Source organism: Electrophorus electricus, chromosome 15 (assembly GCF_041902795.1).
Source record: "Electrophorus electricus isolate QZ-2024a chromosome 15, ASM4190279v1, whole genome shotgun sequence".
NCBI lineage: Eukaryota > Metazoa > Chordata > Actinopteri > Gymnotiformes > Gymnotidae > Electrophorus > Electrophorus electricus.
In genome coordinates, this window is record NC_137511.1 from 23,843,931 (window position 1) to 23,860,000 (window position 16,070).

The window sequence follows — 16,070 nt, forward strand, 5'->3', positions numbered from 1 at the left end:
AAAATCCATAGCTACTGATGTCACAGCACAAACCAAAGAGGGCTAAGAGACTGCACCCAAAACCAGAGAAAATCACACGCATTTCTGTAGGATTTAGAAATCAAAGCAACCCATCCATGAAGTTGGAGCTCTCTGAAAGTATGACACAAGCACAAAAAATCCATTCTAATAGAGGAGAAACTAGATGAAGGGAATGGCATATAATGAAGAGCAATGTATGAATTTAATAAAATGTTAAAAAAAAAAAAAAAAAAAAAAAAAAAAAAAAAGCTTTAGGATGAACTGAACAATTGCAAAATGACTGGTGCTCTGTAGAAAAAAAAGAAAATTATATTTTATATATATATATATATATATATATATATATATATATATATATATATACATACATACATACATACATATACACACACACACACACACACACACAAATACTTACATACATACTTTACATTAAAGAAGTGCATGACAGTTATTTCCTTAGCTGGCTAATGTGAATGGCTCTGTTGGCTGTCAGTTTGCAGACATCTGACAGACACGGAATGTTACTCATCTCCATGTGATGAAATACAGTGGGACCCAGCACATCCAGGAACCAGGCTCTCAGGATTGTACAGTTCTGAAGGTCAGCAATGATTGTGTTAAGATGTGTAATTGAGGTAGGCAAAATAAAAACAAAACACCCACTCCCATCCACTTAAAAACTATCCTGACATCCACCTACTATAATGGTCCCTTTTCCTGTAACCATAGGAACACTGATTAAACACAGCCCTCCTACACAGCCCACAGGTGCAGAGCCTACACAAAAAGTATAGGATCTAATCAGGAAGGTCACACAAAAAAAATGCCCCGCCACTTTTATGTGAAAGACCATGCTACATTTTAAAAAAAAGTTTCAGTTTGTAAAATGGTAACTAAGAGAATCCAAACATTTGCCATTCACTTGTGATCTGCATGAACCAAGTGAACCTTAAATTAAAACCAATTCCTTTTCACATATCTTTCTCAGATGGGAGTTTCTCACCCACTGAACATTAGCGCCCCCACAGGATGGAGAGGGAAAATCCTCTGCAGCATCAACATGTGCAGCGTGCTCAGAAAAGCTTCACCCACAGTGAGGAGCAAGCCCACGACTGACCTATAGTTTAAGCAGAAAAACAAGAGCTTTCAGGACAGCCAGAGACAGTGCGGTGAAGTTTGGCAAGCTAAACATGTTAATGAAAAAGCAACTGATGAGATATGATCCAGCAGAATTGGTCAGTTCTTCCTTAGTGTGGCACATTACACCAGTCAGATTCCCTCCAGTAAATCAGTAAATCATAAATTGTACCATTCTACTAAACTGCAGAGCTCACAATGAGTAGCATTACCTGGACCAGGGGATGGGGAAACAGCCAAGTCAGGGTTTTTCTTGTGGGCAGCTCTCACTCTTAGAAAGCAGAGACCACCAACACTGTACTGTGCATGTTGTGTTCAAAAACGGAATGATACGTCACCTCATTAATACATCACCTCATACGTGTGACTACAAGCAGCAAAAATTAAGGCAAATTTAAGCAAGGCTTTGAAGCTATGCTTCAATTGTACACAGGAAACAGGTATGACTGAACAATATACTTGACAAAATAATGGCAACTTTCTATAGCGATCATTCGTGTTCTATACATTATATAATGTATATACGCTATATTGACAAAAGTATTCGCTCGTCTGCCTTCGCATGCAAATGAACTCGAGTGAAATCTCAATCTTAATACATAGTGTTTATTATGAGATTGGTCAACCTTTTGCAGCTATAACAGCTTCAACTTGTCTGGGAAGGCTTTTCACAAGGTTTAGGAATGTGTTCATGGGAATTGTTGACCATTTTTCCAGATGCGCATTTGTAAGGCTTGGATGCAGCTGCTCGGCCATGGAAACCCATTCCATGAAGCTCTCTACGCACTGTTCTTGAGCTAACCTGAAGGCCACATGAAGTTTGGAGGTATGTAGCAATGGACTCTGCATAAAGTTGGCAACCTCTGTGCGCCTCAGCATCCACTGACTACACTGTCATTTTACATGGCCTACCACTTCACGCTGAGGTGGTGTCATTCCCAATCGCTTCTACTTTGTTATAATACCACTAACAGTTGACTGTGGAATATTTAGTAGCAAGGAAATTTAATAACTGGACTTGCTGTACAGGTGTCATCCTATCATGGTACACTGCTGGAATTCAGTGAGCTCCTGAGAGCGACCCATTCTTTCACAAATGTTTGTAGAGGCGGTCTGCATGCCTAGTTGCTTGGTTTTATACACCTGTAGCCATGGAAGTGATTGGAACACCTGAATTCAATGATTTGGATGGGTAAGCGAATACTTTTGGCAATATAGTATGTAATATATACACACTTATATACACACTCCTTAGCCATGTCATTTACCTACCCCCCAAAAAATACTGGACTAAAAACAGACAAATAACTTACAAATAACATACAAATATATGTACAGCGAAGCAGAATCAGCTCATGTGGCATGCCAATAGCAGACTGTTATTACTTTTTTGAGCAGTGTAATGAGATTTTCCTACTGCCCCCAGTGGCATGGAGGACTCAGCACTCAATCTGGGACTGCAGCTGCCTGCGCAGGGTGAGTGTGCGGCGGTGCAGCTGTTGCATCTGTTGCATGCGGTCACGCTGCCTGGCCAGGTTCTGAGGCATGGGGTAGCGCTGGCAGCCATACAGGAAGCGGTAGGGGATCCGCACGTGGCAGGCCGTGGCTCGGCATCGCGGCTGGGGCATGGGGGGCAGAAGCATCCAGCGCTTGCGCTCGGCACAGTAGCGATACGCCTCCTTGCGGTACTGCTTGTCCACATCATCACTGTTCTTCCAGCCGCCGATTACGAACACGTCATCACCCAAGTAACAAATGGCAGCACCCTCGATGCTGGTGACTTCCGGTGGGAGGCTCTCGAGGATGTCGTCGGAGATCCTTGCACTGATCTTCTGGCGGGCCGCATCGTCACGGACGTTAGTGTAGCTCCGGGGACAACAAGAAGCAGTATGGTAGAAGTTAGTGGAGGCCACGGCCATCTGAAACAGACAGTAGTTATCGATGAGCGGGAGGGAGTCCACTTCCTGCCACTGGCGACTGTCAGTGTCGTAACGCGTAGTGACTGTTTTGAGACCATCGTCGTTGTCTGTGTCGACAGGTGTCCGTGCCGTAACATAAACAAAGCGATCCTCCACGCTGATGGCCTTCACGTCTCTCAGAATTTTGGGTGCAGACTCCAGGTTGTGCCACTTGTCCTGCTCAGGCTCATACACACTCACGTCCTTGAAGCCAGGGCTGAAGTTACCATGACCACCAATGCTATAGAGAATGTTCTTGATGCATGTGAGCCCGAAGGAATGCTTGCGTGTGGTCAGGTTGCTCACCTGCTCCCAGGTGTTGCGATTTGGATTGTACCTCTCCACCGTCTTGGCAAAGCCAGGCTCCATGGATCCTGCCACATACACATGTGACTCCGTTGCTGCAATAGCATGACCATCCAGGTGATTGTGAATATGTGGAAGATTGACCCAACGGTCCTCATACACAAAATACCCTACACACTCGCTCAGGTAGTCCCCACCTTCAGACACGCCTCCGACCACCATGATGACATCCATGTTCTGGCCAAACCGCGGCTGGAACGCAGCCGTGTGCGATGCCCAGAACTCAGCATCGGCCGACTTCAGGTTCTCGAAGCGAATGGCATGACCCTCGACAGCGTCAGACAGCAGCTGGAGGCAGGCTGCATTCCGCGCCACCAGAGGTTCATTCTTCACCACCCTCGTCAGGTAGGTGGGTTTGATCTGAGGAAGGCGGAGGAGACGGAACAGCTCCTCAAAGTATTTCTCCCGCTCCTCACCATTCTTACGCACCCACTTCACAACAGCATCGAACAACACCTCCTCAGAATCTACAGTGATCTCTGCATCAGACAGCCAGTCACGGACCAGGTGGAAGGGGAGAGTGTAGAACTCCTCATCCTGGATGACCTTGTGGAAGTTTCGACGGATCATGTCAGCGGCTCGCAGGGCGAGCTGGTCCAGGGTGTACATGTGGGCCAGGCTGTGCACCGCCACACAGTTGGTCAGGCTCAGCTTCCTCTTTAGGAACTCACCACAGAAATCCTTCAGCTGAACTAGGAGGAACCTGACAACACAAGGACAGTGAACATCTACAACTGAACATGAGGTATAACAAACCAACCACAAAATAATAGTCTAGTAAGTACAAAAAGTAGATTAAATGACCAAATGGATATTGAATATCAGAAACATTAGGGTATTGTGGCAAACCAGAGATTAACCCATCACTCTGAAATCACCATTCCAGAATGTTCTGCATAACAGCTTGGCTCAAGACAGATAAAAGGAAATTGTAATTGGGTTACAATATTTGCAATAAATTTCTGTATACAGCCTTTACTAACAAAATTATCTAATTTCATCTTCTTATTTCACCAGTCTCATTTCACACTGGTCAACACAAATTCACATAATTTCTTCCAGTTAATGCAGCAAGTCATAAGCAGATGTGGTGATTCACTGGCAATTTAAAAAAATAATGACCCTTATTCATAGCACACAACTCAATGTCTTATATAATATCATCATTGCACATTGATCCATTTACTACTGTTTTTGTTTTTATGGTTTTAAATAGCCATATGCTTCTATTCTAACCCTAGCTTTTTCCAGGTTTGGTTAAGATGTGTATTTCCTGCAAAGAACAAACATTGCGTTTCAAAAGAGGGGTTTCTGGAACAGATGAGCGCGTGCCTTAGTCCTTCACGGGGATCTGAATTCTCTTATTTACTCGGTCATGTTCTTTTCATGTCAAAATATGCAGAAAGAGTTTTTGGGGAGCGTTCTGAGCTCAAGGGGTTAACCCAGAGGTTTCTTGTTCATTCTTTTTGCCTTACTTAGGCGGGTGCTACACTCTAGAAGTGTATAGATGATCTGTCGCCTCACCTAGAAAAGCTCCGATTCAGACAAAAAGCAGGTTTCTCAAAATGATACAGTGGTGGAGACGTGAATGAACCTGAAATCGTTTCATAAGCGAACTTTATCATAGTACGCACATGCGCAGGCTCCAGAGAGGCAAGGGTGGGGCAATATTTTGAAAGACAACCCTTCCGTGTTTGTCGGTAAATGTCTCGGTCTCCACCGGATTTCAGTCCTTCTGCTTTCTAGAAAATAGCTATTCCAATATATGTCTAAGTAACGTTTACAAGCTCCCGGTCACTGCAGTTTTGGAACGAGTGCAATGTACAACCAAGCACTACGCGCACTAGGCTGCCTTTACTGAGATGGTACCCCAGTATGTTTTTGCCGTGATCCTGTATTTTCTCTGCCTGCTGCAAGTTTAATTATGATTTCATAGCCAAAACAGCAGGCTAAATAGTTAAGCATTATATCGATACATTTTCTTACCGATCGATAAACTCTACGACAAAGGGAACGCAACCGCTTCAACAGTCGCTACTGCAAATCTCTAGCAGTGCAGTGCTCACTAGACTCTAGACTAGCTAGAGCATGATTCACCTGTCCGCCAGCTCCAGCACGTCGTGCACATTGGCAGTGCTGACTCGTATTTCTCCGGTGTACATAAACTGGATGACGCTCTCCACCGTCTCCTGATCAGGGCCAGCCTCACTGCTCCACTCCTTCATCTCCACCCGACGCGAGACAGACTCTGAGAACTGGCCACCGAGGAGCGGGGTGAAATAGTCCGTAGCTGCGGCAAGTACCGACCGGTGAGCGCTGAACTCAAAACTGTTTCTCGTGTCTGCCGTAGCGCCACCGCTGCTGAAGGCCAAAGTCACGTCGCAGAAAAGCCCGAGTTTCCTTTGCTCGTTCTGTCTGCGAGAAAGCTCCGAGCAGTGGGTTGCAGATGCGAATTCTTCGGCCTCTTCCGAGTCTCCATCTCCCGCTAAAGCTCCGGCTGTGCTGGAAGCACCGCCGCCTCGGTTCGTGTCCTCTGCGTTAGGAGCTGCTGCTGCCATGTGGCCGTCAGCGGTTCTAATTCGTAAAAAACGCAATAAATTGTTTCGATAGAGAAGGCTGAGACACACGCACACAAACATAAACACCGGGGGAATATGGACGTACGTAGACCAGATGACGCTGCGATGGCGGCAGCAGAGCGAACCTGGCGGCGGTCTCTCGCGTAACACCGATTTTTATTCTCACTTTTAAACAACAAAAACCCACCTTATTAACAAAACCCCCGAATCCAGAATGGATAATGCAGTAAAACCACTGTGATCAATTTTTGTTTAAATAATTAACTCCAGCATAACTGTGACGTTTGTCCCAAAAAGAAAACGATGTAGGTTAGTAACCTTGACTGACATTTAGAGTACAAATAACAAATACATGCCACCTTACAAAGAAGATCTACTATCAAATCTACAAATATGGGCATGTAAGAGAGGGCAAAACAAGATTGTTAGCGACGGTATAATAATAATAATAATAATAATGTTGTTGTTATTATTATTATTATTATTATTATACCGTCGCTAACAATCTTGTTGTTATTATTATTATGTTGTTGTTAGTATTATTATTATTGTTGTTGTTGTTGTAAACAGAAATCAGAACAAGTATGGTAGTGCAGTGGTTTAAGTACATGACTTGTAATTGGAAGGTTGCTGGTTCAAGCTCTGCTACCAGTTTTGGGTGCCTGAGCAAGGCCCTTAACCCTCAAGTGTTCAAATTGTTCTCAGTCATAATTGTAAGGTGCTAAATCTGGTAGTTATAACCTAATGCTTGTTTTGTATCAGTGGTGTGAATTCATAACACTATTCAGCAGATGCTAATGTTTTCCCTCTTGTATGGATTCATCACATAGCTCATATAAGTTTTTAAAATTTGGTTTTAAGCGTTTTAGAACCATCTACACAAGTCATTGATATTATGTTACTTGTTTTGTGTCTCTGGTTCCTCAAACTGCCTGCTCATCTGATTCTAAAAGGTACAATAAAAATGGTTTGTCGTAATTTTGGTCCTACTGCCTTTCTTGCACTAGCCAAGTGTAACGTATATTACTCACACGTGATTTCATATTTGGAAGGTCGACTAAAGGTGTCTTTGTAACCCAAACAACATGAAAATATATGCAGAACACAGAAAAAAAATGTCTTCAGTACAACCTTAGGTCTACCACATTACCATGTCTGAGAGCAACTGTTCTGAACAGGACAGTGAGGTAATAAAATGTTTTAGGCAAACAAAAGTCAAAGTAGTGAGTTAGATATTATCCTGTTTTCTCATAAGGTGATCTGTGTATCAGTATAGTGGCATTTAAGGGTCTCTGTAGAGTGGTACAACAGTGTGTTTGAAAGCATGAAGATTTATGTTTCCATTGGTATCTGAGGACACAGGGCAGCTTCAAGGTCACTGAGCAGGAGCAAAGCAGATTATTCGGGTTTGGTTTAACAACAGGCACAAAGTGTTACAAGAAACAATGCTATCAATAGTAGGTGGGGAAAATGAAGAAGTCTCATTTCTATATAGTGGTACCAAACTCCAACTGAAGTATTGAATAACCCTTTGCATAATGGTAAACAACGTATGATTTGAATATAATGGTGGAAAGTTCAGAGATCAAAATGTAAAAAAAAAAAACGCATGAGAAGTGTATAAAACTTAAACTTGTGTACCTCTCAGACATTCTCCAGAGGGTACCTCAAATGCATGTTATCCTTAACTTCCAATAAAAGACAGGACCAGCTATTCTATTCAACTAATTCTTGAGTATGCATCTTTCTTTGCTATTTGGAATTATAATTTTAAAGCCAGCTAACTGGGAATTCGGGAACAACGGAGTTCTGCGTTAGCTGTGCTAACTTCTGGTCACATCACGATGCTGTAATTCGTTGCTTATTCGCAGCTTCTTATTCGATGACTGAAGTTGGTTCCCTAATCATAAAGGGTGTGTTCATGGCGCATTTTGCTGCGCACTTTATGTTTTATAGACAGATGAACTAAATGAAGATGTGATCATAAATCTGTTAAGAATCGATTCCGTTTCTCATCGTGAATGTAAAAATTCAAATATGATTAAAATATTTATTTTGCAAAATATGTATTATTTTAATTAATTTCAAGTCTATAATGTCATTTCATTATGTAAATTGTTTAGGCTGTTAGGTTCCTTACAATTTCTAATGTAAGGAACTGACATTATACACTTGGAATTAATTTAAATAATAAATACTTTAATCATATTAAAGTTTTTACATTCACAATATTAGGATGAGGAACAATTCTTAACAGATTTATGATCACAGCTTCGTTTAGTTCTTCTATGTCTGTAAAACAAAGTGTGCAACTTTAGTCACCGAATAAGAAACCACGAATAAGTAACCAAACGAACTGGATGCTGTGAATAAGTAACGGACAGCGTCGTCTGCACTTCTCACCCAAACTCTTAACCGACGACACTAAACATAAAGCGAGCATGTGACGGGCCGCTAGCTACCTTGCTGAAAAATCGCTTCATTTTGAATCATATTCAAAATCTGCCTAGTGACCCTACGTTAGTGCCAGATAGCCACCACACTTCTGCACTATATTTTCCACTCCATAAACACATATATTGTTAACGTTTTCCTTTTTGGGGGGAGGCGCGTTCATGTTTGTGTGTTTGCTTCTCTCAAAACAGATGTTGTCACAAAGCATCTTAACAAATGCTCAAGTCCAAGCCCCCGGTGAGCAAGCCAAGGGAGAGAACAGCTATGAATAACTCTCTAGAGCATGAGGAAGAAACCTTGAGAGGACCCAAGACTCAAAGGTTGGGGCATCCTCCTCTGCCCAACATCAGTCACCACAATAATAATTTTAAGAGATAAATAAATAAATAATAATAAAATGGAAAAAAGCAGCTAATCTCTAGTCCAATTTTCTAGAGGTCCTAGTCTTGTCCCAATGGTGCGCACATGTCTGAAACCCATCCCACAAGAGAACGTCCATTAAGGGCATTGGAGAAGTTGTTGGCTGTGGTGCAGGTGTGGTGGGCTACAGCAGGGACATGGGGGGGAAGCTATGGCAGCTGAGATGGAGGTGGAGGTGCAGTAGCATCATGACATCAGGGGTAGGTGTACCTCAGCAGAATGAGAGAAGCTGGATGCTAATTCCTGGCAAAGGCGGGCCATCTTGAAAAGTCAATGACCCGATGTGAAAGCAAAAATATGCTGCTCCTATTGTGGCACTGATCAGGAGCACCAGCTGAAACAATAGTACTCATTAATGTTAAACACATTGCAAAATTTAGCCGCTGTTACTACAAAATACAGTTGCGACAACACTAAGGATATTTTAGGGACTCTGGGCTGGGGACACACAAAGACATTTACATTTAGATTTATTTATAAAAATTTGACAAGGTAGGGTATACCAGCATAGAGTTTTTAAACAGTTAAATTTGAAATGCATCACACAACGGTTTACCATCATAAACCATAAAATAATTTTTAAAACAATTTAAGAGTGTGAGGAATTAAAGACCAGTCATGTCTTATTGTCCTGCTCATGGGTACTACACATCCGTTTGGTTCTGCTTACACTTCTCCAGTGCCCACAACACAATATTGAGGCTGCAGGCAGGACATCATACAGTACAGAGGAGATGAATTATCCTTAAGAATGTAGTGAAGGGTGTGACTGGTCTGATCTGAAGTTTACTATTTTTCTGATCCGTGTGTGCTAGTAGGGATTTTGGGTAATGCTGGCCTCACAAATGACCTTTGAAGCAATTTCACAGTCACAAACTTCCACTGTTGAGTTGTGGTGCACTCCTGTCATCACTATCATTTGGTGTAAGGCGGTCAGGATAGTTGTTTTTTTGGCTCATCTTCACATTTTGATCAAATCAATTTGCTCATGCAAATAGTGATGTTACTATGATGTGTCAACAGCTAGGTACACTCAAGAAACAGTGAAGCAGTTATAGGAACATCTCTGGCTTGTAAATGAGACATGAAAGAGACACTAAGGAGACCCAGTTCTTGTATTTTAGTTTTTGGCCGTTTCTTCAGAACAAACCACTGCTCACACAAAGGCAGCTGCGGCCATAAGCTGCTTCTGTTACTGCTCCATTGTTCAGCAGTTTCTGTCGCACCAGGGTTCATATTAATCGAGTCAAAGCTTCCAAATCTACTCTTTTATCCATTTTACCTCCTCTTGCTGTGATTGCAGATGGTGAAAAAAAAAAGACCAAACCCCGATAAATGCAGACCATCATACATGCATCATACATCACAGTTTTATTTATTTAATAATTAACCCCTTATCTTGGTTCAAATGTATATTTATGTGAACACTAAGCAAACCGGGACTAAAATGTAACAAAATATAACTGTTCTTGTTTGGTCCAGATCAAGGCAACCGAACTAAAAGTATGAACACACCACGTATTTTCAGTCTTCTTGAGTATAGTTAGCATAAAGGACCAGGACTAGGGCAATACACACTCAGACAAGAAAAGAGCTTTTATTTCTCAACAATTTTACAGTTTAGATTAAAAACCAAAAACAAAAGCATTTACTTAAACTCAGATTTAAATAACTGTATGGAGTCAAACATAAAAACAAATTCATAACGTGGAGAACCCAGTCTCCCCAAAATAAGAAGTCAGACATAACTAAAACAGTGCTGCTCTAAAGAGGAGGAAGAGCTAAGTGTTCTATGACCAATAAACAGTCACGCATGCAAACATGCGTACACACCTCGGGAATAACGCCATGAATTTCCTTTTTGTATTTAAACCAACAGTCTTGCAAGTCTGTCAGTGTAAGCCAACCTTCCATGTGCACCATTCTGTGCAATTTAAAGTGCTGTACTGAATGCCCTGGTGATCATGACCCAGCTTGGTATTTAATACTTGAACATTCAGACTGTTGGATTAAATTTAACCCTATTTCCTCCAAATTGTAATTCTGTTGTAAGACAGATTCACCCTTTTCTCACAACACAGATGTGCAACAGTAGCTAGAGGTGCTATCAAAGCAAAAATGCAGCACATTGTCAAATAGACACATCTTCCAGTTCACAATAGGACCAGCAATGTAGAAGCTGTTGACGGTATAAGTTTTGTAGCATTATTCTGAGTTAAATGAGAAGTATGCAGAGATGCTTTTGAGGCAGTAAGACATAGGTCACATGTTTCAACACCACATCATGTACCTAACTAGAGCCAGAGTAATGTTAGCAATCACAACTACACATCACAAGTTTTATTCAGTGAAACAGCTGCAGGTGAATTTTAGTGTTAACTGAATGAACAGAAACATTTATCAAGTGAAACTGAAATGAAGCCACTCTACCATAAGCTTGTCAAATCGTAACATTGCAGTACCACTACACCAAGTTGTGATTTGAAGTTCTCCCTCTTCCTGATTAATTTTCAAATAGGTGGTGCTTGTATTTTTTGCAGTATCTGAACACAAGGGAGTTTAATGGGTTCCTTCCAATTTCTAAGATTTGAAAATTAAACAAGGAGTTCCCCATGTAACCATAGCAGTGTAAACAGCTACTTCACCATTTCGGCCTCTGGATTTCAGTCAGAAATAATATGACCCAGGTGTAGCAACCGTTTTCCAGAACAGACCCGATTTCTCATTTGCGTAGAAAAAAAGAAAAGACCTAAAGAAAGACCGCAGGAGGGTGGTCCAAACATGGTTGTTTCCATGGTTACCAGATCACATAGACATGTGCTCAGGCAGCACATAGGAGATGTCATCCCAGGGGTGGCGGTACAGACCCTGCTTCAGCCGTTTCTGGTCCAGATAGTGACCTGAACCACAGCAAACATGAACGTACATGACATTTAAATCCAACGAGCAAAAGAGAGAGAGACAGAGAAAGAAAAAGGTGTCAGACATGAGGACAGACGATTTACCAATGAAGCCCATACTGCGTCCTAGCACAAAGATCCCATTCAGAGCTCCGATTTCCACAAACTCATCTGCCTCGTCTCTGCAAGCACACACAAACAACCTGATAACCACCACAGGACGAGCTGCCCAGACAAAACTCTGCCTCAGGTACCATTCAGATTAATGCAGATTAAGGGATGTTGCCGGTATCCTTTACCGTGTAAACCCTCCACATGTTCTTAGCAAGTCCACAAATGCCACTCCAATAAAACCATCCACATTTAGAATCAAGTTTGGCTTCTGTATAAGAGAAAGGAAAAACACAGAAGCAAAAGAAAAGAAAAACACACTTCCTGGGTTATGGAGGAATGTGGCACTCCTAATTCTAAAACTAATTCTGCCTGTTGAAACTATTTTCTAAAATTTATGGTAACAAGGAGATAAGATCAGAAATAAACCTGCCTGTGCTTTGGTTTAATGTTTTATGGTCTCACAGACAAGACACCCACCCCACACACACACCCACACACCTTGGAAGTGGTGATTTTCTCTACATCAAGGGCATAGTCCAGAAGCTGTGTAGCAGGGAAGTGCTGTTTCACAAAGTCCTTCAGGATCTGCACCCTCATATCAGGGTTATTGATCTGGACAGAGATCAAACATACATGATTTATAGGCATCATGGACATCACCCACATGAGCAAAAGACAAAGACTTTATCTGTAGACTCTCAGATGGACGGTACTAAAGGCTTTCAGATGGATGGCATTAAATACTGTTGCATGTTGTGCCTCCACACTGAGTGTATGCAAACACTGAGTCTTTTCCAATGTGTGCGCCCTCACTGATTTAACCATATGTATGTATGTATGTATGTATGTATGCATGTATGCATGCATGCATGCATGCATGTTTGTATTTGTGTGTACTCATTGATTTGATCATGGTGCATGCGTGTGCGTGCCTGTGCATATATACTGATATGTGCGTGTGTGTGTGTGTGTGCATATAAACTCACTGATTTGACCATAGAGTGTGTGTGTACATATGTATACACTCATTGATCTGACCATGGCGTGTGCGTGTGTATGTATATACATTCACTTATTTGACCATAGAGAGCACACGTGTGTGCGCGCGTATACACACTCACCGATTTGACCCTGTGTCCAATGCCCATAATGAGTTTGCCATCTTTCTTCATCTTGTTGACAAACTCCATAGGCAACAAGCCACTGTCAAAGGCCTTACTGAACTGTTTAGCAGCTGCATCCAGAGCTCCACCAAAGCGGTCTCCCTGTATACATAGACACACCCACTTAGCAGAGTGATCAGACTGAAATAATATTTTTATTTTTATATATATATATATATATATATATATATATATATATATATATATATATATATATATATATATATATATATATATATATATAAACTCAATACACAGCTCCGGAACTCCAATTTTTTCTTAAATCAACATCTTCCTTCATTTACTTCATTCATTCAAACACACTTCATTCTACTTAATGAGATGCTGAATAGGTGATCACCTAAACAAAATCCTATTCTAATGAGAAACACTATAAAAACCACTGCTGCTGTCATCACTATTCTCTGGCTATAGAAACAGCTGGATGGGAAAAGCAGTGCTAGGACTATCCAAAAAGTAAGTGTAGTCAAAATACAGCTACAGACCATGCCAAAAGAGTTGAGAAGAAAGGTTCTTAATGAGGAAAAGAAGGGTTCAATTGTAGCTTTACTAGCAGAGGGATACAGTGAGCGTCAGGTTGCTTCCATCTTGAAAATTTCAAAAAATACGGTTCATAAGAACAAGGTCAAGCAGCAAAAACATGGGACAACAACAACAACTACAGACTGGCAGAGGTCGAAAACGACTCTCTGCCGACCGTGATGATCGCGACTTTATTCAAATGTCACTTAACTGTAAGATGAGGTCAAGTGACCTACAAAAAGAATGGCATGCAGCAGCTGGGGTGAATTGCAGAGTGAGGATTGGACTGTAGAAGACTGGAGTAAGGTCATCTTCTCTGATGAGTGCAATTTTCAGCTTTGTCCAACACCTGGTTGTGTAATGCTTAGACGGAGACCTGGAGAGGCCTACAAGCCAGAGTGTCTCGCACCCACTGCGAAATTTGGTGCAGGATCGGTGATGATCTGGGGGTGTTTCAGCAACGCAGGAATTGGGCAGATTTGTCTTTGTGAAGGACACATGAATCAAGCTTCCTTCTGCTCTGACAAATGTTCCCCAACTCTGAAGATTGTTTTTTTTCCACAACAGCACAATGCTCCATGTCTCACAGTCAGGTCAATGAGGGATGAGGGACCTCCAGATCAAGACCCTATCATGGCCAGCCCAATCTTCAGACCTATCTCCAGACCTGAACCCCTCTGAAAACCTCTGGAATGTGGACGGATGGTCACAAGCCATCAAACAAAGTCGAGCTCCTGGAATTTCTGTGCCAGGAGTGGTGTAAAGTTACCCAACAGCAATGTGAAAGACTGGTGGAAAGCATGCCAAGATGCCTGAAAGCTGTGGTTAAAAATCAGGGCTATCCCACCAAATATTTTTCTTGACTCATCCCAAGTTGAAATATTAGTACTGAGTTGTTTATAAATGGATATGAGCTTGTTTTTTTTGCATTATTTGTGGTCTGAAATTTCTGTAAATGTTTTATTTTGACCATTAGTCATTTTCATTAAAAAAAACATATATACAATATTTCTATCTGGGATTTGGAAGAAATGTTTCCAGTAGTTTATAGAATAAAACAAAACTGCTCAGCCTGGTCAAACACACAACCCTTCAATTGTAAAACTTCTAGAGCTGTGCGAAACACACACACACACACACACACACACACACACACACACACACACACACACACACACACACACACACACACACACACATGTTGGTAGGGGATCAAATACTTATTTCACTTAATCAAACAAATTAATTTATAACCTTTATTTAATGATTTTGTTGATATTCTGTCTCTGTTAAAATAAACCTACCATGAAATTATAGACTGTTCATGTCTTTGTAAGGGGGTAAACATGCAAAATCAGCAGGGTATCAAAAAATTAATTATTTTCCCCCACTGTACACACACACACACACACACACACCTAAAGTCACATTAGCAAGACAAAGGGAGGCCGTACGATAGTGAGCAGTCCAGATGTGAGGCTGGAGACGAGGTCTTTGCCCGCACGAGCGCACACGATGGTGTTGTGTGCACCTGACACGGCTGGGCCATGATCTGCCGTCACCATCAGACACATCTCAATGAACTGGCACGCATAGCGAGGCAACCTGGAGTAAATGACATGCCCACACAGACACGCCCCCCAAAACCTTAGTATCAGAACACCGAACAGGCAGACCATTGACTCATAGCTAGCACACACCTCCAAGCTGATACTACTCATTAGTCCACTGAATCCTCATTTGCATGTGTCAACTTAGGTGTGCAAGGTTAAAAGGTTAGGGTTAACCTGTTTGAGTGTGCAAGGCTGGAGGGTCATAGCACTATTTAACTTGCACTGATATCAATGTATATAAACCAGGCAGTAAGGTTTCGCTAGACTCACCGTAACGCATGAAAAGGCTGTTATCTGTTAATATCATGCTACAAAACTGAAGATTTGTATAATCAACATTACTGTGCGCAGTACTGTGCACTGTAACTCATTCTCATGCTGGAATGATGGGGGCCAGCGATCGCATTTTATGGGTAAATGTCTTCAATACTACTTAAATGCAAGCACCATATATTTTAACCATGTAATATATATTTGATAAAGGAACAGATCATCACTGGGAACCAGTCATAAAAAAATTAAATTTCTGTTTAACCGTTTCCTCATGATGTTAAGCCTATTATTTTAAGCCTATTCACAGCTTCATTAACATATATAGCACACAACTCGCTTTCTGATGCGAGTTATCTTTAGGTGTCTAGTTAAGAACAGAGTTCTTGGTTAATTTAGGCTCGCACTTTTAGATTAGTTTTCCAAGGTCCACATGCACAATACACTATATAATCACACAAACAGACCTACCTCCTCTGGAACCAGAGCAGACCAAGCACACCACCCAATCCCATCTCCTCTTTGAAGA

The 16,070-nt window shown here is 41.6% G+C and overlaps 2 protein-coding genes across 14 annotated transcripts in view; both read right to left on the reverse strand.

Moving 5' to 3' along the window:
• Nucleotides 1–344: 344 nt before the first annotated feature.
• On the reverse strand, nucleotides 345–6,352 carry klhl11 (kelch-like family member 11). Of its 11 annotated transcripts, none has more exons than XR_014117316.1 (4): nucleotides 5,583–6,351; nucleotides 2,475–4,188; nucleotides 1,374–1,461; nucleotides 345–1,141 (listed from the first exon to the last, which is right to left on the reverse strand). XR_014117316.1 is itself a non-coding variant. In XM_027016390.3 (3 exons), exons 1-3 carry the CDS (start codon nucleotides 6,122–6,124, stop codon nucleotides 2,601–2,603), a joined length of 2,001 nt encoding a protein of 666 aa, XP_026872191.2. In that variant the 5' UTR covers nucleotides 6,125–6,351; the 3' UTR covers nucleotides 345–2,600. The 11 variants fall into 11 exon arrangements, 3 of the variants coding, with proteins under 3 accessions (XP_026872191.2, XP_081554324.1, XP_026872163.2); XR_014117318.1 differs by having other exon boundaries at nucleotides 345–619; nucleotides 1,028–1,141; nucleotides 1,374–4,188; XR_014117315.1 differs by having other exon boundaries at nucleotides 345–801; nucleotides 1,028–1,141; nucleotides 1,374–4,188.
• Nucleotides 6,353–10,516: 4,164 nt separating this feature from the next.
• The window catches only part of aclyb (ATP citrate lyase b), a 29,950-nt gene continuing 24,396 nt past the window's right edge, over nucleotides 10,517–16,070 (reverse strand). For all 3 annotated transcript variants that reach the window (XM_035533498.2, XM_035533497.2, XM_035533496.2), the window contains 7 exons: nucleotides 16,013–16,070; nucleotides 15,113–15,263; nucleotides 13,074–13,217; nucleotides 12,451–12,564; nucleotides 12,138–12,220; nucleotides 11,944–12,020; nucleotides 10,517–11,838 (listed from right to left, as the gene is read on the reverse strand). The exon at nucleotides 16,013–16,070 is cut by the window's right edge and continues 97 nt beyond it. In XM_035533498.2, coding sequence (XP_035389391.1) covers nucleotides 11,744–11,838; nucleotides 11,944–12,020; nucleotides 12,138–12,220; nucleotides 12,451–12,564; nucleotides 13,074–13,217; nucleotides 15,113–15,263; nucleotides 16,013–16,070 — 722 coding nt within the window. In that variant the 3' untranslated portion in view covers nucleotides 10,517–11,743. The remainder of the gene's footprint in view (nucleotides 11,839–11,943; nucleotides 12,021–12,137; nucleotides 12,221–12,450; nucleotides 12,565–13,073; nucleotides 13,218–15,112; nucleotides 15,264–16,012) is intronic.